Raw genomic sequence first — 23,607 nt, forward strand, 5'->3', positions numbered from 1 at the left:
AAGTCTCTAGTTAAGTGTTTTCCTCCTGTAGAAAAACATAAACACTTAACAGCTGTAGACAGTTTATTCTATATGGAAAAACGCTTAACACGAAACACGTGTTGCATTTATTCTGGGCTCACCTGCTTGCCTGTACATATTAGTTATGTATATTAATAATGTAGAGGAGCATATAGAGTTTGGCCTTTTTAGTCCATTATGCCACATTATGCCACGTACGTTTTGCGGTATGGGATACTATATACATATTTATTATATTAATAAATTGTATATTTAATTTGATATTTTAATAGCATCTTAATTAAGCCATATTAAGTGTTTATGTTTTTCTACAGGAGGAAAATGCTTAACGAGAGACTTTGCACATTGCGTTCATATTCTGCTGTTCTGTGGCCACGGATTTGCGGGTCTTGTCTTTTTCTTGCAGGACCCTGTACGTTATAGTACTAAATTAGTTGTAATCGTTTAATCACCACCACAGCGTCTTCTCTCCATTGGCAACACGCACGATTTGTGTCGATTGCAAGTGACGTTGCAGGTATCGGAGAGTGCAAGTGGCGATTGCAAGTGACATTGTAATTTAGTCTTTTCTTGTCTTCACCACCTGGCTACTGTTGTAAAATGTTGAGAGATTCAAACAAAAAGTAATAAAAAAAAAGAACAAAATAAAAAATAAAGCCTGCAAGTGACGTCGCTAGCGGAAGCGCAAGTGTCTGAGAATGCACATCTGAGAGTGCAAGTACAAGGCTGCAGCCAGACCCTTCTCAGTGCAGTGATGTACCAGGTGAGCTACCTAGGTTGCAAATGTGATTGCTTAAAGGTCCAGCGCTGATGATTACTCTATCATTAGGCTCCAGGAAGCAAGAATGACCTGCTGTCCACACGTCATCATCATCGCTCTGCCTCTTGAAATAGCCCAAGCTTACACAGCCTAGGTATCCCCACTAATCCTGTACAAGAACTGCATTGTGGATGGGGTTGGGTCAACCAATTAGTCAATATGAGGGTGACTAGTTCTTTTAAGTTTTGATATTTTTAACAGCAGTGCTTTTGCTTTAATTAGCATGCTGTTATTTAGCTCTGACACCGTTTGCATGGAAAAAGGTCAGTCGAACTCGAAACCAACCTATTATGTATGACTTCCTTAAGACCACTTAGTCGTTCAGGCAACTCACCAACTAGTTGATTTTGAACATATGTATTTTTGCACGTCGCTATTATGTGTTAGTATGTGAGAGTATGTAAAACCGCAGTTGTGCCTTCTGTTGAGGCCTGAATAGTTGGACAGTGCAGGCATGTTCCTCCCCAAGCATCTGCCCTAGAGACTTCGGCCCAATCCCAATTCTATTTTATACCCCTTCCCCTTCCCCTACTGCTCCGCCTACCCCTTCCCCTTGTCCCTTGAATCTGCTTATGTTGAAGTGTTTGGGATGTGGCTTTTAATGATGAGACCTTTTTTGTAATCAGGCTCTCAAAAAGTATATAACAATTTGGATATAGATTTATCGGCCAACTTATCGGTTATCGGCTTTCAAAAATAAAGAATAATCGGTTATCGTATCGGCCAAAATTTTCATATCGGTGCATCCCTAATCGCTACATTATATTTTCCATCAACGAGATTTTTTGCAAACATTTCTTTGAGTAACATGACCATAATATGAATTCTCAATTGAATGCAACATAAAACAAATGATTACTTTTCGTTAAAATCTTTATTAATGGCATGTTAAAACACTCTTACTTGATCTGGACAAACTGCATCAGTAGAAAGATTAAAGACTCTAGCTTCGATATTTGACCAGTTTTGATAAAACATTGTTGCAGTGACAGCAATTTAGTAATTTATGGCAGGAGTTAGGGCTAAGCGATATATATAAAAAAAAAGAATATAATATCAGCCCGATATTAGGGCTGTCAATATGGCTGAAAAACAAAATTCAAATTTTTTTACTTAAATATGATCAAAATTCGAATTATATTCGAATTTAGAATGCATAATTTCAGTTAGGATGAAGAAAAGCTTTTGGCTTCTCCCCTGAGGCCACAAGAGGGCGCATCGAGCAAAATATTATGAATGCACGTTTATTCAAAGCATAATATGTGGGGAAAAAAGTGCATAATGTTTAAAATAATGTTTAGAAACCAATTATTATTTAAGTTGCTTAAACAACTATAAAAAAAAAGCATCATGAATGTTTGCATAGTTTAAAAATGGGGTAAGCGATTTCTGGTAGCCAATGTTGACATTTGAAATCACCAAAACAAACACGCCCATACCCCAAAAGGGTCTCACCCCTATTTTGATAGCTCCGCCCCACACATACGTACACAACCCTGGCAACGATTAGTTCTGTGAAACAAAGCAAAACCATGCGAGTGGTGCAGCATGACAAAATACTATAGAACTCATAATCAGTGATGCTGTCTACACCATTAAGAATTTTTAGATATTCTGGCTGGAAACAAGACAAAAAAAACATTTTTTTTTTTGCAGTGCAGGATTTACAAACTGGAAAGAAAGATTGCGGAGAATGCTTTTATCAGCAATACTAGCTAGTTATTACAAACCTGTGTTATTTTAGTATTGTGGTAGCAGTTTACAATAATATTCTGTTTGTTAATATTAATTAACTGCATAGTAAACATGAACTAAGAATGAAAATACTTCTAAAACCTTCATTAATCTTAGTTAATTTCAACATTTACTAATACATTATTAAACTCAAACGTCGTATTTGTTCATATTGTTTAAAGGACCTGAGCTAACATGAACTAACAGTTGTATTTTTTAGGGATGCACGATATATCGGCCACCATATCGGTATCGGCCGATAAATGCTCATTTTTTCTGTTATCGGTATCGGCCTGATAAGAAAATTTGGCCGATATCTTAAAGCCGATAAATAATGCATTATTTCCTTCAGAGACACTTCAGATGCGCGCTGTTCGTTTGCAGCCTTTTGTGCAATTGTACGTTGTAATATTGTGTTTATTTGATGTATATCTGATTTATCTCATATAGAATGCGTTTGGTTAAGTTAAAAGAGCGCTTCAGTTTACCGGTGATCGTCTTTAGCTCAGCGCACGCAGCTCAAACAGCAGTGCACAACATTAATAACTATGATTGGGAATGTTGTGTATATAACATTCTAATGAGAACATTATTATAATAAAACGTTGTGCATTCTTTGGGTTTAGTTGCTGTGTTTCAGCGCGTTGTTATGGGAAGAGCGCATCCACAACAGGATCACACATTCTGACTATAGCATGCAATAACTGCGTCATTTGTCATTTCATATATAAGTTGTAATATTATGTTTATGTTGTATTAATATTAATCTCAGGATGCATTTCCTTGAGTTAAATAAGCTGCCAGCAAAACGCTTCAGTTTACCGTGTTCATTCAGCTCTTCAGCTTCAGCACGCGCAGCTCAACGGCTGCTATTTAAAACAGTGGTATTAATTTGTTACTTTTTCAAAATCATTGATATATTATTAATAACAACAACCACTTGTATTGTTCTCTTATTATTTTCATCAACAGTATGGTTTAGTAATTAAAATCATTTAATTATTGTCCGTGCAGAGGCTATTCCGTTTTATTGATCTATGGCGCATTCATTTTGATTCTTTACACGTGTAATGATGTCCAGTGACTTGTTTGCATTATTTATGCATTATTTTATTTATTTGTAAGACTTTTTTATGACTAAATTTGGTAATGGGAGAGTAAAAATATTTTTAAAACGTACACCGTTCAAACTAGGCTGCTTATGTTGAAGTGTTTGGGATGTGGCTTTTAATGATGAGACCTTTTTTGTAATCAGGCTCTCAAAAAGTATATAACAATTTGGATATAGATTTATCGGCCAACTTATCGGTTATCGGCTTTCAAAAATAAAGAATAATCGGTTATCGTATCGGCCAAAATTTTCATATCGGTGCATCCCTAATCGCTACATTATATTTTCCATCAACGAGATTTTTTGCAAACATTTCTTTGAGTAACATGACCATAATATGAATTCTCAATTGAATGCAACATAAAACAAATGATTACTTTTCGTTAAAATCTTTATTAATGCCAAAAATGCTTACATTTATGTGTCTTTTTGTTCACTCGGGCAGCCATGTTGCCCCTGAAGCCGGTTTACGCTGAGATAATTCATACTCCTTCGTTTGAAGTGTGGTCCCAAAAAATCTTCGTTTGAAGGGCTGTCTGGCCCTTCGCCTACCCCTACCCCTCCAACCAAAAGAGAATTGAGACACCCCTACCCCTTCACGTGAACGTGCGAAACGGAGGGGTAGGGGAAAGGGGAAGGGCTAAGGGGTAGAATTGGGATTGGGTCTTCCTGTCCCAATAACGGGCTGCTACTGCAGCAAAAAAAGAAAGAGAGTGAGGCAAACAGTGAGCGGTAACAGGACCCCACTGACCCACTGACTCTCCCTGATTGCTGGCTCTCCTTGGATGTGAATGGCAGGACATAGAGAGCATAGTGTTGGTATTTGTATAACCGTTCTTTGTGTTCTGTCAGACTGAGTGAATGAGTATTTGTTGAACAGCCCATCTTGTCATCTGACAGTTTGAACGGTGCAGCTGTTGTCAAAGGGAATGATGTAACCCTCGTCTGTTTTTAGTGTGTTTTTGCTCAATGTAATTTAAATCTCAATGATCAGTAGTAGGGCTGTGCGATATTGAAGAAAAATGCGATATGCGATAACTCATTAAATAATGCGATATTCGATATGCGATACGATAATGCTTAAAGTGCCACATGCTCACACTGTAAATAGGTTGCTGTAAATTTTACAGTAACTTACTGGCAGCTGGATGCCAGTAATTTACTGTAAAAATGTTTACAGTATCAGTACTGTAATTGCATTTACAGTACAATAATGTCTTTACTGTATTTTAGTTACAGTATTATTACCGCATTTTCATTTACAGTATCAGTACTGTAATTGCATTTACAGTACAATAATGTATTTACTGTATTTTATTTACAGTATTATTACCGTATTTTCATTTACAGTATCAGTACTGTAGAGTTTATTTTCATTTAGTTTTAAAAAAAAATGTACCTGTAAAAAACAATCAAATTTTGGTACTGCACTGTAAACCATGATTTTTACCATACCCAGACCCCCCCCACAATAACTCATGAGCTTTAGTTCTGATAATATTATTTTTAATTGTTGAACATTTTCTTTTTAAAAGTACAAATTACAAATCTTGACCTCTCAGATGCACTAGCTTAAAAAAAATGTATCATCAGTCCCCTGGGGACTTTGTATCATGGAAAAACATACACATACTGAAAAGCAAAAATTGGCAAGTACACTACCAGTCAAAAGTTTTTGAAGTCTCTTCTGCTCACCAAGCCTGCATTTATTTGATCCAAAATACAGCAAAAGCAGTAATATTGTGATATTTTACTACTTAAAATAACTGCATTCTATTTGAATATATGATCAAATGTAATTGATTCCTGTGATCAAAGCTGAATTTTCAGCATCATCACTCCAGTCTTCAGTGTCACATAATCCTTCAGAAATCATTCTTATATGCTGATAAACATTTTTTTATATTATCAATATTTAAAACAGTTGAGTACATTTTTTTCAGGATTCTTGGATGAATGAAAGATCTAAAGATCAGCATTTATCTGAAATAAAAAGCTTTTGTAACATTATACACTATACCATTCAAAAGCTTGGAGTCGGTATAATTTTTTTTCTTTGGGAAAGAAATGATAGAAATTACTACTTTTATTTAGCAAGGATGCTTTAAATTGATCAAAAGTGATGATAAAGACATTTAGATGTTAGATGTTACAAAAGATTTCTATTGTAACTGTGTGACTGTGACTAATGATCATAAAATTCAGCTTTGATCACAGGAAAAAATTTAAGGGGGTCTGAATACTTTCCATACCCACTGTACATATCTATGGTCTACACTGGATGCAATGCGGCAAGACACGACAAATCCCCAACAGAAAACTGCTGATGCGTTCTATTTATGACGTATTGACACAAATTTCTAATGATTTTCAGTGGTCGTTTGTCGCGTTCAGTGTACTAGACAGACTTTAGCTGTTGCGGTGCAGACACAGGGTTACCAAGCGGCATCCTCCCGGTCTCTCGCTTGAAGCCAATACAGAAGTGACTAAAACTGCAATTCATTGACTGACCGATAGAGACTGGATCCAAAAGGGAGTCAGTCCCATAGACTTCCCATGTTAAAATGCCCAACTTTACAGCAGAAAAAAATGTTTACAGCCTGGTACAAAAAGTGCTTTTGGTCTTTATAGGTAATTTTGCCCTTCATGACAACTGTGAGGGGGGGGAATCTGGATCCAAAAGGGAGTCAGTCCCATAGACTTTACAGCAGAAAAAAATGTTTACAGCCTGGTACAAAAAGTGCTTTTGGTCTTTATAGGTAATTTTGCCCTTCATGACAACTGTGAGGGGGGGGAATGTTTTTATAACTCATCCGTTTAAATTATATTAAGCCTTAAAGTTCTGCATAATTAAGGGCGTGGCCCCTTGAGTGACCCCTCTGCTCCAGTGTGAAACTCGCTAGACTGTGAAAGTTAGAAAAATGGCTTTAAAGATTTTTATTTGTCCAGAAAAAATTCATTATGGGTAGGACACTGGAAATCTGGCAATTAGATGTTTTAATGAAAATGATCTCAAACTTGATTTTTACCGCTATTTTAAAGTTATTGTAGGTACTGTAGGTATTGAAGCTTCCACATTATATACAATATTTGGGTGCTGATCACTATTTACAGAATCATTATAGTAACATCTGTATACAATCTAGTGATAATTGGCTAGGCTATAACATATAGTAATGTAATTAAAAAAAAAATTCTGACTGTAACAACCAGACAAAAAGTTAAACGTGAGTGGATACAGTTTTGCAACCAATTTATTTGCAATGTTCGCTAACATTAAAGGATGCAAGACGTACTTAGCCTATTGTTTTTACATCGAACTGAATGAAAATAGCTTAACCTTAGAACGACTTGTGGATTGATGTGAACGCCAGCAGGAATAATGCTCAGAATAATTGTGAATTAAACATCTCCGATGACATTCATTGCAATGTTTTTTATCGAGTTACAAGAAAAGGTAGTAAACAGATTTAATTGCGTACAGTAACTGATTTTATGTGATACGCTGTCATGGCATTCAACTCCTCACACGTGCAGAAGTGGACAGCCCTAGACTGAGAGCTGGCATCTGCATTATAAAAAGAAAGAAAACAAACTTTAAAGATTAATTATTGTTGCCAAGTTATCTAGTCGTTGCTTGTTTACAGTGCTTTGTTATATAGAGCAGTTTGTTAGATCATGATCTATCTAATTTGTTTGTCTAAAGAAGTGCCGACAGATGTATGAAAGTATACAAGTCACACCATAATTTAAAAGCACAGACTTTAATGTACAGTAAAACCAGGCAGAATACCGTATAACTCCAGGCTGGCACAGTAATATTGACGAACAGCTAAACAGATGCAGAGCACCGTAACTTAATTTGAGCATTCTAAAACAGTCAAAAAGCAGTAACCGATGATACTGTGTTCTTTCTTGGTTTCTCCTGGGCTTTTCTCCAAGATACTTATACACATGATAAAGGAGGTCATATATGTCCCAAAATGATCATTTACAAATTTCGACCAAAAACTAAGTTATGGTGTTTTGTCTTTGCATGGCAGCACTGCTGTCACTATAGACGGGCATGGTGTCAGCAACTAGCGCCTCAGCTTCACCCACGTCCCGCCTTTTTGCACATTTTCGATTATCCGGGAGTGACACGCGCTGACGCGCTGCCAAGATGGCGGCAGTCGGCGCCGCCCACTTTAGGCTTAAAAATGCTCTTCTGAACCCTACGATAGGGATGGAACAATTACCGGTTTCACGATAAATCATGATAAAATGCCCTTACGGTTAGTATTATCGTTTCAAATTTAATTATCATCAAAAACGTGTTTGATTAAAGTGATTTTGAAAACTCGCTGTAAATCCTGTCCAGCCAGCATCAGTCTGACGCAGAAGCAGCATGCAATGTTTTTGCACGAGACGAAATGGCGGAAGGCAGTGACAGCGCTCTGGAGATTTTTCAGCCATCTAAGAGGACCAAATCGGAGATCTGGTCATATTTTGGCTTTTACAAGAGTCCTGAAGGCAATTTAATCGAGGACGGTCACCCTGTCTGCCGATCTTACAAGAAGAAATTCGCTGCAAAAGGGGGAAACGCGTCAAATTTGCTCATCTTCGTGACCACCACCCACTGTTATATAGCGAATGCAAGGTAACTTTTACCTCAATACCAAAACTACCTGGGCAAATAATTGGACAAAAAATATTGATTAGAGATTAAATATTTCATTATCTCTCTTGTACACAAAGCTTCCACGAAGAAAAGTTCGCAGCAAGTGGCTTTGAGCCAAGACAAACGAACGTTCAAACTATTAAGGTTGACATTTAAGGGATAATTTGTTGTATATTCATAGTTAACTTATTACACTGATTTTTTTTGTTTACCTATAATAATATATATATACGGGGACATGAAATATTTAAGATTAATGTTTTAAAGCGAGTTTTTTGGGCAGTGTAGAGTAGGGATTGTTGTTTGTCATTTTTCCGATCACAAATGCAGACATGGTTTTATGTTTACGCGCGTGATGCAACGCAATGTGTAAAAAGACAGTATAAGTCATTATAATCCATAATTATGTCCCCACTGGATGCAACGAATGCCTCGTTTATAATGGGTTTTCATGTTTTTGATTCATCGCTCCGGCCTGACAGGGCATCATCACAGTATGGTAGGGGCGTAACATTTCCGTCACACGCTTGAGGTATTCGGTCAATCATTACGTACTGGCTACACGTTTCAGAAAGGCGGGGCATAGAGAAGAAACAATAATGTACAGTATGTGGAAAATAATGGTTGTTTTTTAACCTTAAACCGCATAAACATTTCATTACAACAAATACACAAAAGAATGTTCTTTTTAGCAACATCATATGAACCCCTTTAAAATGCAACAACGTCACTTACATCACTGCATCTCGCGTGCCACTGATGACGCTCCCTGATGCACACCTAACATTCAAATGCAAATGTTTATTTTAAATTCGACTAATATTCATTCTTTATTCACAATCTCCTCATCACAGGCAGGCACAGCACTCATTTCAGTACGTGTTCGTGTTCGTGTTTGTGTGTGCTGTCTGCGCCACTCATAGCACATGCCTATATCGTGTGCTATATCGAAAAAAATGTTATATCGATATCGAAGAAGGTGTACCGTCGATAAATATCGATACCGTTTTATCACCCAGGCCTACCGTAAAGTATATGCAGACTAATTGAAGTTGCACTGAGGAACAGTTTGAGGTCACCTTGGGCTTGCCTTCATTGTCTTTACATCATGAATGTATGCGCAAGGTCTAGACAATGTCTCCATTGTGTTTACCCATTGTAGGCCCAGTGTTCATTTGCTTGCCACGTTTGTCGCAGAGCCCACAGTGTGAGGATCAGAGTATGAATTAGATGGTGTTTGCATATTCAATGAGTCTGACGGACTATTGCCTGAGTGCTCTTCAGACACATCTCTCCTCCTCGTAGGTCATCCTGAGTTTTCAGATGAGACATTAAAGGTGACATATCATGAAAATCTGACTTTTCCAGGTTTTAAGTGCTATAATCAGATCCCCGGTGCATCGACCAACCAAGGAAACGTGAAAAAGTTCGTTTTGGTAAGCTTTTTTCTGCAAGCAACTTTTTTCTGAATTCGCTCCCTTGGTGACGTGGCAAAAGGGATCTCATTATAATATTACCGCCCCTTAATCTGTAAGTTTCCACCCATGGCACCATCATTTTGATTTCGCAAGAGACAACGGTATAATGCCATGGCGAAAGTTTGAGCAAAACACGTTAACTGTTCTGTCTTTGGCTGCACAGACGAGCACAGAACACTATTTAGAGTCCCAGCTAGGTCTGCACGATAAATCGCATGCGATATTTAACGCGCATCTTATCAGTAGAGCCGGTTCTGTAATCAGCGGTAAATCTCCATCACCTGCGGGCTTTCACATTGAACAGCATTAACTGCACAGAGCCGTTGTTCACAGGCAAGCTGCGCAAAACCACGTTCATATTCGCGCGATTTTTTGCGCAGCTCGTCAGTGAACAACGGCTCTGTGTAGTTAATGCTGCTCAATGTGAAAGCCCGCAGGTGATGGAGATTTACCGCTGATTACAGAACCGGCTTTCTGACAAGATGCGCATTAAATATCGCATGCGATTTATCGTGCAGCCCTAGTCCCAGCCTCAGAGGAGACAAGAGAGCAGTGGTTTTATTGATTTATTTAATGTATATTGCTGCTGCCACACAGTTCTAAAATAAATATGCGATTTATTTCCCAACTGTTTACCTTCACAGACATAACCGACTGTTTTTTGTTTTTAACGTAAACTTGTGTGTGAATGAGAACTTACTTTAGTACTCACTTGCGGTGACCGCCGCTTTCTGTCCATGTGCTTCGGTTGTGTGTGCTCAGAAAACCGTATATCAGAAGTTTAGACTAACGTGGTTTAAAACGCATGATTTCAGCGCAAAAAACATTATAACCAAAACAATGTTTTTTAGCAGGTACGAGATGCGGGGAGCAGCAGCTCATTTGCATTTAAAGAAATAGGCCCGAAAAACAGTGTTTCTGCTTCCATTCAAAATAGGCATTTTCAAAATGATATAATAAATGATCTGTGGAGTATTTTGAGCTGAAACTTCACAGACACATTCTGGGGACACCAGAGACTTATATTACATATTGTAAAAAGGGGCATAATATGTCTCCTTTAAGAAAGGATGAAAAAAAAGAAATTAATTTCACACAAACTTCTTTAAAGCTGCAGTCCGTAACTTTTTTTTTTTGGTTAAAAATGATCCGAAATCAATATTTGAGCAAGTACATAACCAGACAGTGTTCAAAACTATCACCTTACTTTAGCCCGATTCACAACGGTAAGTTTGTAACTCTATTTGTGGCGGCATATACTGTACATACACAGTAGAGATGCACCGATTGCAATTTTCTTGGCCGATTCCGATTTTTTGTTAGTGTGATCTGCCGATACCGATTTTTGCAGATTCCGATTTTCTTTCTAAGAACTATAATTGACAGCATATACAAACAAAAATCTACTTTTCTTCAACGCAAAGTTTTATTTTCGTAAAAAAACACAATTAAAATTCAGTAATAAAATAAGAACAAATAAAAAAATTGCAAACAACAGCACAAATAAATGCAGTAGAATAAAGAGAGCTATGAAACTAAGTTTTTCAGGTTAAGTAAGTTTTTATTCAGTTAAGAAATACTACAGAAACACATCCAGTGTTATGACATAATTTTTTTATGTATTTGAACGTTTTAGCGCAGTTAGCCACTCATTTTGGTATTTATGGCTCACAAGCTGTTTGAGACTGGGCGCGGATTGTGCGCTCCACTAATATAGATCAGTGGTGGTGCGCGTGGTATGAGCGCAAAACCTGCAGGAATGACTAAAATAATGCGCAATACAAGCAGTATTTAACCAAAGCAAATGAGACGTCCGTGTGAGAGAGAAGGGGTTGTTGGAGAGAAGAGAGCGAGAATGTGCGGCTGACGTTATTGCCTGTGTCGCTGGTAACAAAACGGATCGGCTCGAACTGACCGGCCGATCACCGATCCGGGCTGATCATGAGGAAAATCAGCCGATTCCGATCCCTGGCCAATTGATCGGTGCATCTCTAATACACAGTCTCTCTCTCTCTCTCTCTCTCTCTCTCTCCCTCTCTCCCTCTCTCCCTCTCTCCCTCTCTCTCTTTTTTTTTCCAGAAAGCCAGTGCTTTTATCCACAGTGGAGAGAGAGAGGGAGCACATGCACATTGTTACCAGCTTGACAAAAATAAGTAACACACTTAGCAGATATTTCCATATTGCGCAAATGTGAAGCTCTGTTTTGGGGATTACGTCTCTTTATCATGCATCCCCGGTTGTTTTCCTCTGCGGCCAGATTAAACCATGTTGTAGCCTATATATCAAACTCTATTCATTATTTTTTTTAAACCTTGCACTTATTCCACTCCGCTTTTAATGCTGTGTGTGTATTCAAAATAAGCACGGGTCAACTGCTGCACACGTGCTGCGATATCTATACAGAAACAGCTGTATCGATACCTGTATCGTCAAGTAGTATGGAATGATATATTGTCGTATGGATTAGGGATGCTCCGATCTGCCTTTTTTGCCTCTGATACCGATTCCGATACCTAGGGTTCGGTAGTGGTCGATACCGATTCCGATCCGATACCAGTGAAGTTTTTTTCCCTCATTTAAATAAATGTAGAATTTATACATGATGTGTGTGGAACTGATATATGCTGATTATATACTCTGTGTGTGGAACTGATAATCATTCTTTCACAATCTACTAGATACAGACTACTTCATATAAAGAAAAATAAAATAAACAAATATGAAAAAATATAGGCCTATGTATATTTCTAATCTATAAAGTTATTCTAGAAAAATCAGTGCACAATAATTTTAAAAATCCAAACATTTAGTGAAAAAACAATATTTTGTGTGAAACAAATAAAAGTGTTGCACTAAATATGGTAAAATATTACACATTGCTATTTGTATTATTATAAAATCCATTCATTAAAAACATTCATGAATGTATTTATATATAAGTATATACTATAAAATTAAAATACATTTATTTTAAATGTATAGCATATTTTTTAATAAGGCAACAACATATGATAGATATGATAGGACAAAACAAATACAGTGCAGCACGAACTGTTTTTATACAGTCAACTCTCAACGGATACCTTGGCAATTGAATCGCCATTGGCTAGTATATTTTTTTGTTTACTCACCAAGACTAACTCTGCAGCACATGCCAGCCTCTGTGCACAAAGCATCCCTCCAGAAAGCCTGATGTCTTATTCAAAGTCTCCCAGATTCACAGTGGACCACATGATCACAAACAAATCAAAACACATTCCTGATGAGCATAAACCAGTGGGCTTTAGCAGAAGTTAGAACTAGAGAGATGGCTTTTTCTCGACCAGTAAGATGTGCCAAGTGGTGCCCTCTCTTCAGCTGACAGTCTATCAGCAGCATCTTGATTTTCACCATACAGTCATCACATGCTCCTTTATCGCCAGAATAACAAACACCCTCTCTTTTTCTCTCTCTGACATTCTGTGTTGAGGGAGAGAACTGTTACAAAGGCACACGGACTTGTTGGTGACGCTTTTTTTTTTATATCCTTCCTTCCTTCCTCCTCTTCTGCCTGCCACAAGACTGCCGAAGAGCATTTGAAATGTTTATTGTTTTAAACAGAGATGGGAGTAGAACGAAATTGTTATTTTCTGTTATGGTGACTCCAACAGTATGTACATTACTCGCAAAGTAACATGTCATCCAGATGAGCAGTCAGAAGCAGAGTAGTTATTTATGCTAGAATTTCAAATCTGTTTCACAGGATCAAACATAAAAAAGTCAAAAAGTCTTTTTAAAATTAATTCTTAATGTCCTTCATTTCTCTTGTTGCCTCTTTCCTCTTTTTTTCCTGTTTAAATGGTAGTAGTGATACCCATTTTTATGTGCATTTTGTCTCATTGCATTTCTAGCTGCAGTTGCGCAGGCGCAGGCAGAGGAACGGCGCAACCAGGCAGGGAACAGCCCAACACCAGCAGCTCCAGCCAGCACAATGAAGAGCCAAACCAGGCCAGGTAACAAACGATGATCTCAGATCTCAGTCTGTCAGTCACTGCAGGGATTCACAAGGATCTTTTTTTTTCTGAATGCCCAATTGTGCAAGTAGTTCAGATTTTTACACTGAAACAAAAATAATTATTATAAATGAGTGTATTTTCATTTGTTTTAAGGCGGCTCTTTCATAGATTCAAAAGGTAAACAATTTTCATTAAAAAAAGCAGGTTTGCACTAAAACAATCCTTTCTTTCTTTTAGTTTTTTTGTTTTGTTTAGTTTAATTTTTCCTGCAGTCTTGCTTTGGTTAATTGAGTAACATGCCGTCACATGACCATTGCAGCACTTCCTGTAGCATATAATCACACACGCCCATGACTCAGTGTCAATACTGTATCAGGTGTGGTGAGCTCATAGCTGAATCTGTAACCTGAGCCTCATGTATGTCCATGCGAAAGGATTATCTGCGCAATGGATACTAGTCCAATCTGCCGAGAGCCTTTTCATAGCCCAGGAAGTGTTCAGATTTCAACTGATACACTGACGTTGTGTTCTGTGTTCTCAGTCATTGATGGGGCAGCCTTGAGGATAGACGACAAACTCAGAGTGGCCAAAGAAAGGAGAGAAGAGCAGGAAAAGCAACATGGTGACAAAGCAAAAAATTTCACACAACAGGTGTTGGCAACTTTAGATGTGCATGTGACCATTGTCTTGCAGAAGGATAATAATTGGCACACAGGTGATAAGAGCAAGAGAAATAACACATAAGTCAAAGAGAACAATAACACTGTGTTTACAAAACAGTGAGGCGGTCATTTGCATAATTTATTCACGCTGAGGTGGATGCTGGGAAACAAGAGTTCATTATCCATTGAAAATCATAGTATACACTGCATTAATTTTGTGTGGCGATGTGACGCAAAGTGATAAAAAATGAAAAGGGTCCTTCGTGTCAAAAAGTTTGCCAACCCCTGCACAGAGTTGGACATAATTCATTCTCTTACATTGTAACAAATCGTACAAACACACCTGCTAACACACCCTGTTTGGCCCATTCAGCGGCCCGTGAAACTCAGCTCCTGGAGCGAGAGCGCAAGACCCGGCTGCAAGTGGAGAGACAAATGGAGGAGAGACAGAAGAAGCTGGAAGAGCAGCGCAGGAAGGAGGAACAGAGGAGAGCTGCAGTGGAAGAGAAAAGGAAACAGAAATTAGAGGAAGAAAAGGTAAGCTGTTTTTTTTTCCTAGGGTCTTAGACCTTACCTTTTGTAAAACAATACACAAACAGAAGCAAACTACCATTCAAAAGGTTAACCTCCTGCTGCAATATTAAATTTCCTTTTTAAATATTAAAATGCCCTTTAGAGACCATTCCTAAAGGCTGTATAATCCTTTACACAGAGTATAATATTTTAAAGCCATGCATAATGTCAAGTCTGAACCTAAACCAGCCTGATTATACTGGACTCCCTTAAGCTTAGCTAGTTGTTTAGACAACCCACCAACCAGTCTATTTTGGGAAATGTGTGTTTTTGCACGTCCCTACAGTCATCCGGCCTCACTGGTCTCTTCACTGACTATTAGAGATAGGCTTAGGTCTGGGCGGTATGACAGTATATATCGTTAACTCTAAATAAAGTGTCTATCGTTAAAGATTTTCCTATATGATGTATTCCGCGGTCTGCAAATATATCTGCGTAACACAGTACTGCTTAAACGTTATACACCTTTTGAGTGATAAGGAAACATGCATGAATGAGAAAATAAAGAGAGGGACGCACTTGGTAGAGTTAAGTGCAATAAGCAGTGAAAAAAAACTCAATGCGATGCTCGCGCTGACTGACACACAGCCACTGAAAGCCCCTCCCTCGACAGCATGCGATCGCGAAAACATCTCTTTCGTGTTTTATTGTGCTTGAATGGTCAAATACGCACACAGTAACGCCATAATGGCCGTCGTGTGGAGTATTCAAGTAAACAGAGTCGGTTATATGCTAAATAAATGTAAAACAGTTGGATGAAAACTGGATGTGTTTCATTATATTGATATTCACTGTTTGATTGATACAGTGAAGACTATGCAGTGTTTTATTTATACACTTTATTCAATTTCTGTATTTTTTTCAAAATAATATATATTATATTATATTAATATATTATATATAATAATATGTTAAATAAACCTAGCCTACTGTAGCTGAATAAATTAAAAGTTTATTTCATATTTTTTGTTCTGTTGTGCTTGTAATTTGCTTCTTTTTCTTAATTTTAATAACAAAAAATAAATAAAAATAGCTATATCAAGGTACATATCGTTATCGTGAAATAAAATCTCATACCGTGAAATAAGATTTTGGTCATATTGCCCTGCTTCTTATTGGGGTTGTTCATTAACACCCTTTTATCCATAACATAATGAACAGGTGATTTTGTTAGTCTTACAGTCATGCAGCAGGAGTCGTGTGTCAGTACCTGACATGCAAAAGAGCCTAGAATCATGGACTTTGTTTTAGTATTGACACCCACACTTTTTCCACGGTCCACTGCTGCACAGCTCAGAGGTTGTATCATGGCTTTATTTGTCTAACAAAGTGTGTGTGTGTAGGAGCACTATGAGGCCGTGATGAGACGTACCCTGGAGCGCAGCCAGCGAGTAGAGCAGAGACAGAAGAGATGGTCCTGGGGTGGACTTTCAGACTCTGACAACAAAAATGGTATGAGTGCTTTTCCTAAATGCCAAAACATCAGAAGCACCTGATAATATATTCAACAGCTTTTCCTTATAAAACTTGAATAGCCTTCTTTCACTGATTGTCCCGTAGTTCGCCCAAGTGTGTTATGACTATGAATAATCATCTTCTTTTGACAATCCTGATTGCGGTGATTTGTTGTGTCGTTTGTGCACCACTATACTGTGATGACTCTAGACACCAGATATATGATTATCACACAGTTTCCTGAAACCCACATTTGCCATTGGTCAGCAAAACAGGTAGTCCTTCTCCAGTTAATCCTATGGTTGCTGATTTTTTTTTTTTATTGAGCCACAGTGTTTTGAACTGGGATAGCAGAAACTATTTCCCAAACATTCCAAAAATGACACACTTCACCTTTAACAAGTCATGTTTGTTTGTTGGTGGCTGTATACAACACCACTTAGGGATGGAAAACTAATGTTGTCAGCTGTGTTTTTCCACCTCTCTCACATTCTCCTTGGGGAGAGAGTTTCCAATAGCGACCTGTCTGTCCCTGTCCCTCCCACAGGACAGAGTGACAGTGGCTCCGCCTCCTCCCCGATTGCTATAGTAATCTCCCCTGCTTCTCCAGCCACCAAGCCACCCAGGAGTCAGATGTCACAAGGTGGTTTATAGTTTGCCTGCCCATGGCATGACTTGACACAAACTGCCCACTCCTCCTCTTCGCTCATATGTGCACTAATCTGACTGGGGCTGTACTGGCTGTTTCTTATTCACTCACTAAGTTGTTTATAATAATATATTTTCTTCACTTGCCAGGGATTGTAACAAAGAGCATGTTCTCTGAAGCACTTACTGGGGATGTCACTGAGTTTAATCAGATTTTCCCCCCACTTTTTATTCAGATTTAATGTATAATTTAATTCAGATTTAATTTAATTAGGGATGTCAATTTTCGATCATTTCCATGATCAATCGGCATTTGAATTAACGATCGATTAATCGTTAACTTTAATGCAGCAAAATTATGACCAGTACTTAATTTGATCATGCTGGATCCTGTTCCGGTTCCGCGAGCGCGTGTTTGACTAGATGTATTTGGAGGTTTATCACTCACGTCTCATTCGGCACAAATCCAAATGTTTCCATATTCGCAATGTATTTGAATGTTAAACTATTATTTATAATGTAAACTAGGCTTGTACTTTACACGCATTCGCATATAGACGGAAAAGATCATCCTCTTCACATGAGCAAAAAAGTCCTTGGCATAACAGCAGAGTGGACTGGTATACTACGGTCTATTTAAACTGACCAGTGAAACCTTTTATATGTTTGGTTGACTGTATTTTATTTTGATAATGAACAGACTGCGATGAAAGTTTGAATTGCTAGAATATGTGGGGTGTGTGCGCGCGAGGCGCCGGTGCGATCGAACAGCTGAAACATAAAAAAACTAAATTTTTGGAGTAAGATATAATCCGCAAAAGTGTTTACTTTTGTTTTTGCACACTCACAATAAAAACAAGATTTGTGCTTTTGCAAAATAAAGCAAACAAACAGAATGCTCGTTGTCATCCTTTCCTTTCCGTGAACTTGTTTATGGAGCGCTGTGCCACACTTCTGTTTTAAATCTGTTAGCTTAATTATTTCAGTCAGACATATTTTTCTTTTCTTTTCTTTTTTAATGAAAACAAATTATAGGGGTTTTTTTTGGCCTATTACTTACATAGGCTATACATTTTCCTTAAAGCATCCCATTTTGTCACAGGGCTTGAAAACTTGTGCCTAGGCAAGTTAGGTCCATGCAGAAACTTGTGAAAGATGCTCTTAGTTGTGGCATCACCGTTTAGTGACGTATTTGAAAAACTTATTTTCAGTGTCACAGCACCTTTTAATTGCTGTTTTGAATCCAGCAATTATTTATTTACAAATTATAAGCTCTGATTATGACAAGTGTGGTATAAAAGCTTTGTTTATTAGAGGAATATTTGGTTAGCTGGAAAATATTACATCGCGACCATGCTTTTGGATGCCGTTTGAGCCTACATTTATGCGGCTTTGTTCTTGGTCACGAATTTCCACAAATTCAATAATATTTAGGCATTGTTTCTTTTCCTAAATCCTCACCGTCTAACCCTCTAATTTCGCAGGTTTATTTTATTGTCATTCACTTTTTATCACTGTTTTCGCATCTCTTACTGTGGTAAACATGCGGAAGGGAAATTAAAGATTTCATGGCCATGAATTAAGAATTTGTTCGATGTATTAATTTGTTCCCTCATTTTAGTTAAATCATGGGTTATTTAAGGAACAAAATTAATGAAACATGGACAGTGGCCACAAATTAATAAGTCGTAGGAATGAATTAACAAGTTGTAGGAATGAATCCTTCCCCTGTAGTGTCCCACAGCCCTGCAACCTTCACCTAATTGTTTCAAATATGAAAGAATTATCTGGGGAAATGACTGTTACTACATTTCTATTGCATTCAATGTTGAAGAACTTTGTGTTGTTTCTATTTTAATGCACTTTTAAAATTTAAATCACATTAAAAGCTTAATTTGTAATTATGAGTGAATGATGATGCATTTATATACCGTCACTCACAGCCGCTCGCATGTGTTTTGCACATGAGCCGCACGCAGCCCAAAATTAAACCGCTTAAACGACCATCGATAGCTTTAATCGATTGCATCTCTTATCGACAATTAATCGATCATTGATTAATCGTTGACATCCCTACTTTAAATGTTTACTAACACTTTTATGCTTGACTTTTTAGACTGAGTTTACTTTAGTTGGAACTTCTGCACAATACTGATTATTTATCCTTTTATTAATATTAACTACTTAATATAAATTATAATTTTTATATATATAAATATATATATGTATGTATATGTGTGTTTAGTCTATATAAAAGTGTATATTTATTTATTCATTGATAATATTAAATATATTTTCTAAATAATTATGTGAATGTAACAGACATATAAAGCAGTCACGATTTCAGGTCTAGCTATTGAGTTTTTTTTTTTTTTTTTTATGTGTAGCTGTTACCTTGTCTTTAAAATGTAGATAAGCCAGCTTGTATTAGTGTAATTAACAATAGCTTAGCATGTGCAAACCCCTGTAACTCTTAATTCCACTCCCTGTCTTTCTCTGTGTGCATATTTACCCTCCCCTGTAGACAAGCGCTCTTCCTCTACTACAAACCTGAAACAGACTGACTCAGTCATCAGCAAACGTCTCTCCTCATCCTCAGCCACCCTCCTTAATTCTCCTGATAAAAGTAAGTGTCCTCCCTGCCCTCTCCTACCCTTTTCTTATCCAGAATGTACATCATACAGCATGAGTTCTTTTGATACATGAGCATGAGTACATACTTTTTAATGCTGGTCGTGTGATCCAAACAGAAGTCTGTCACAAGTCATGTCTCACTCAGGTGCCTCTCCCTGTGGTTTGCTTGATGAGCTTCGTTTTACGATGTTATTTAAATGCAAATTCAGCATTGTGTTTATTTGAATGGGCCGAAAGTGTTTTTGCCATCTTGGCAGCTTATGATTTTTGCAGACATGCCGTTTCTCTCCACAGTTTCCTCGTCCTCTAACAGGAGCAGACAGCCATGACTCAGCCAGTTTCACACTAGAGACTGTTTGTGTAGGAGTCTCCTCTTCATTTCCTTCTCTGCAGGCACATTTTAGTGTGGTGCCACAAAAGTTGAATATTTTAGATCACTTTTGTGTTGATGGGTTTTATCTTTGAAGTCTGTCTTCAGTCCCTAATGAGAGAAACCTATGTTTTCGATTCAGGAGTTGAGCTCTCTTTTGTCTCTCAGGTGCAAAGAGGAGAAGTTCGTCTTTGAACCGGTTGCCTAGCAATGTTCCTCAGGCCTCTAAAGAAGTGCATAAGCAGCCTCAGGTGGAAAAGACAGGTGCCAAACTGCCAGTACTACCCTTCTTTTGAAGGATTTGTTAAAAAATGTAAATTCTGTCTTTATTACATGCTCTATTGTCGTGTCCAACTTGAATGATTTTCTACTGTGAAACACAAAAGGAGATATTTTGAAGAATGCATTAGCGTTTTTCCCATTCATTTACAATGAATGTCAACTGGAGTTTTCAAACAAAAGCTCCATGAAAGTATGTGTATTTTGTGTTCCAAAGAAGTCATATAGGTTTGGAGCAGTGAGTAAAATGATGACAGAATTTTTATTTTTGAATGAACTATCCCTTTGACATTGTTTCGCACACTTAAAGGGGTCATGAACTGCCTTTTTTATTATTTTGTACTGTTCTCTGAGATCCACTTATTATGTTATCAAGATTTTTACATTAAAAAACATAATTTAGAAGTAATAGGCTATTTTCTGTCCTGTTTTGACCCCCTTCATCAGAACGCTCTGTTTAAATAGGCGTGGTGGACTGTGGACTCAGAGGTAAACACCCATTGCTCTGATTGGCTAACAGTTGTGTATGTTTGACATCCTACACAGATGGACGCTGCTGTGATTTAGGTTAAAAACGCATAAATACTCAGTACATATCAAACGATCTGTAATAACAGACAAAGCAATAGTGACCACATAATAAAAACAGTTACTCACACTTGTGTGTTTCAACATTACTGTCGGATCCAGTATAGTCGGCACAGCATCGTCTTTTAGTTTCAGTCTTTCTGAAAATCCTGCTTCATCTGCGGTATGAAGTGAACATAGGACCAAGTTCCACTCCACTCTTTCCTAATGTTAAAGGCTGAGTTATACTTCTGCGTCGGACCTACGCCGTAGCGGTATGAAGTGAACATAGGACCAAGTTCCACTCCACTCTTTCCTAATGTTAAAGGCTGAGTTATACTTCTGCGTCGGACCTACGCAGTAGCTTACGCATAGACGCACACCCATATGCCGTAGCCTGACGTGCACCTCTGCAAAAATCTTTCTACGCGGACCGCAAGCGCTGTTATTGGTCTGCAAGAACCCCTCCCTCCATATGTACTTGAGTTATATGTGTGTTTATGTGCACTTTAATATATTTTAATGTTACACCTTCTTATATAAAATAAAACAGAGCAAAGAACAAGTGTCTTATCATTTATTATACTACAGAGCATTACACATCAGTAGTTGTCCGCAACAAACAATGTTGATCTGCCGTGGTACAAGTCCTTGTGTAGATTGAAAGAATGACATCATCTCCTGTTCCGTTGTTGTCTCCTTTTTGTAGTTTTAAATAATGATTTAATGATTTGATATTTATTTGCCGTGGTACTGCGGGTTACACCAGCAACATGCCCGTGGACACTGCTGACTAGCAGTTTGTATCTGTACTGCACGTTGACGTGGACAATGACGCAGAAGTATAAATGAAAACTGACGCATAGGCTATGGCGTAGAGGCTAAGGCGTAGGTCTGACGCAGAAGTATAAATCAGCCTTAAGATCAGAAGGAAGGCGATGCAATGACTGTTTTTTCACAACTTGGCTCTGTAAAGTGTCTTGGAGCCATCTTTATCGCTTGGTCTCTGCATAGACCTGTCTATCGTTATTTACACTATATGCAGTGGGCGGAGCTAAGCAGGCAGTGATGTAGAAGCAGTCGTTGATCACCTTCTGCGGAGGCGGTGTTTAGCCACACTATATAGTCATAAAGTGGCACATTCCACAACTTGTCGTTTTGGCAGACTGGCTTCAATATAAGCTGTTTTTAGACTAATGAGAAAGTTTTGAGTTCTGAAACTCAAAAGATCAAGGGAATTTTGATTTCTCAGTTCATGGCCCCTTTAATACAGAGATTGAGAACAATGATGGAACAATCACAAGGTCTCATAAAATATTTTTATTAAGGGTTTGAGCCTTTATTTGCCTACTTTAGCAGTTTACTCAATGTCATTCTGAAAATCTAGTTTCAGTGTAAATAAGCATTTAAATGTATACAGGGAGCTTACACAGGCATTCGCAAGCATGCAACAAATGCAATTATATTATAATTCAACTGAAAACTATAAATACAACCACAATTATAAAGCAGAGTCTAGCTGCATTGTTATCATCAAAATATCCATTTCCTCATTCACTGCAAGTGGCACGCATAAGCTTAAGACACAGAAAAGGCCTTGCTTCCTGAATGATTCTAACACTGCCCTGTCCACTTTGTCTGTAGGCCCAATCCTGAAGAAGCGAAGCTCCTCCCTCTCTCGAGTAGGGGTTAAAACGCAGCCCGTCACCAAACCAGAGAAATCCACAGCAGATGAATCAGGTGCTTAAATCCCAACTGGGACATTTCGCCATGCCTGTTCGCCATTTACTAATAAATAAGCGCAAACTGCGTTCACGTCTATGGTCCGCTCTGCTTTTGTTTAATCCGCAGCCAACAGAACATTACATTGGTGTAATAAGGGATGTTGGGGGGGAGCATGGGGTTTACAGGGTTGGTTTGTGGTTATAAACGTGCAACGTCTTTTTTTGCCATGTCTTTCGACTCGTGCATCAGATCATCGTGCATTCAGAAACATAACAATCTGCTAAAATCTATGCTATTTTGTTCACATGTCGGTTGGTGTTTGCTGCTGCCTTGAGCTTCCAATTCGTCTTAACCTCTCCTTGTTGCTTCTTCGTTCTCTCAGGGACCGCAACTAACCTACTCACCAGAAATGGGCTCTTTGTGTATGCAAATACAATGTATTTTTGTTTGTGTGAACATTGTTGTTTTTCTTCCCAAATGACATGACCATAACCAAGGAGTTTGGCCCTGGTACCATGGCTGTTTTCAGTGTGCGAGTGTGTCTATTGTCATTCCAGGTTTAAATACGCAGAATGCTGAGTAGATTTACAGGAATGCTGTATTTATTTCTAGAAAGTTGTTTGCAGGACATCGTTAGATTCTTGGTTTATATGCTCACTCTTGAAAATTAAATGACCTCCTGAATTGTGTTTTAGAGTTTCCCCATCACAGTACACACTTGTTCAGATTGATACCACCATTATCTATGCTAAGAGCACTTCCTTATTATTGAACTCCCTTAACCACATCATCAAAAGCTTAACAGCCTCACCCCCTCTTCACAACTTGGACTGTATCAATACAGTGTCAAGGGGAAAAAGAAAATAAATGGATCA

The 23,607-nt window shown here is 38.0% G+C and overlaps 1 protein-coding gene across 2 annotated transcripts in view; it reads left to right on the forward strand.

The window, feature by feature from the left end:
- LOC107560633 (ensconsin-like) overlaps nucleotides 1-23,607 on the forward strand; it is a 41,269-nt gene that overhangs the window by 3,156 nt on the left and 14,506 nt on the right. For both annotated transcript variants that reach the window (XM_016244871.1, XM_016244876.1), the window contains exons 2-6: nucleotides 13,715-13,816; nucleotides 14,361-14,441; nucleotides 14,855-15,018; nucleotides 16,398-16,506; nucleotides 19,682-19,783. In XM_016244871.1, coding sequence (XP_016100357.1) covers nucleotides 13,715-13,816; nucleotides 14,361-14,441; nucleotides 14,855-15,018; nucleotides 16,398-16,506; nucleotides 19,682-19,783 — 558 coding nt within the window. The remainder of the gene's footprint in view (nucleotides 1-13,714; nucleotides 13,817-14,360; nucleotides 14,442-14,854; nucleotides 15,019-16,397; nucleotides 16,507-19,681; nucleotides 19,784-23,607) is intronic.

This window comes from Sinocyclocheilus grahami, unplaced genomic scaffold (assembly GCF_001515645.1).
Source record: "Sinocyclocheilus grahami isolate Dianchi unplaced genomic scaffold, SAMN03320097.WGS_v1.1 scaffold23.1, whole genome shotgun sequence".
NCBI classification, from domain to species: domain Eukaryota; kingdom Metazoa; phylum Chordata; class Actinopteri; order Cypriniformes; family Cyprinidae; genus Sinocyclocheilus; species Sinocyclocheilus grahami.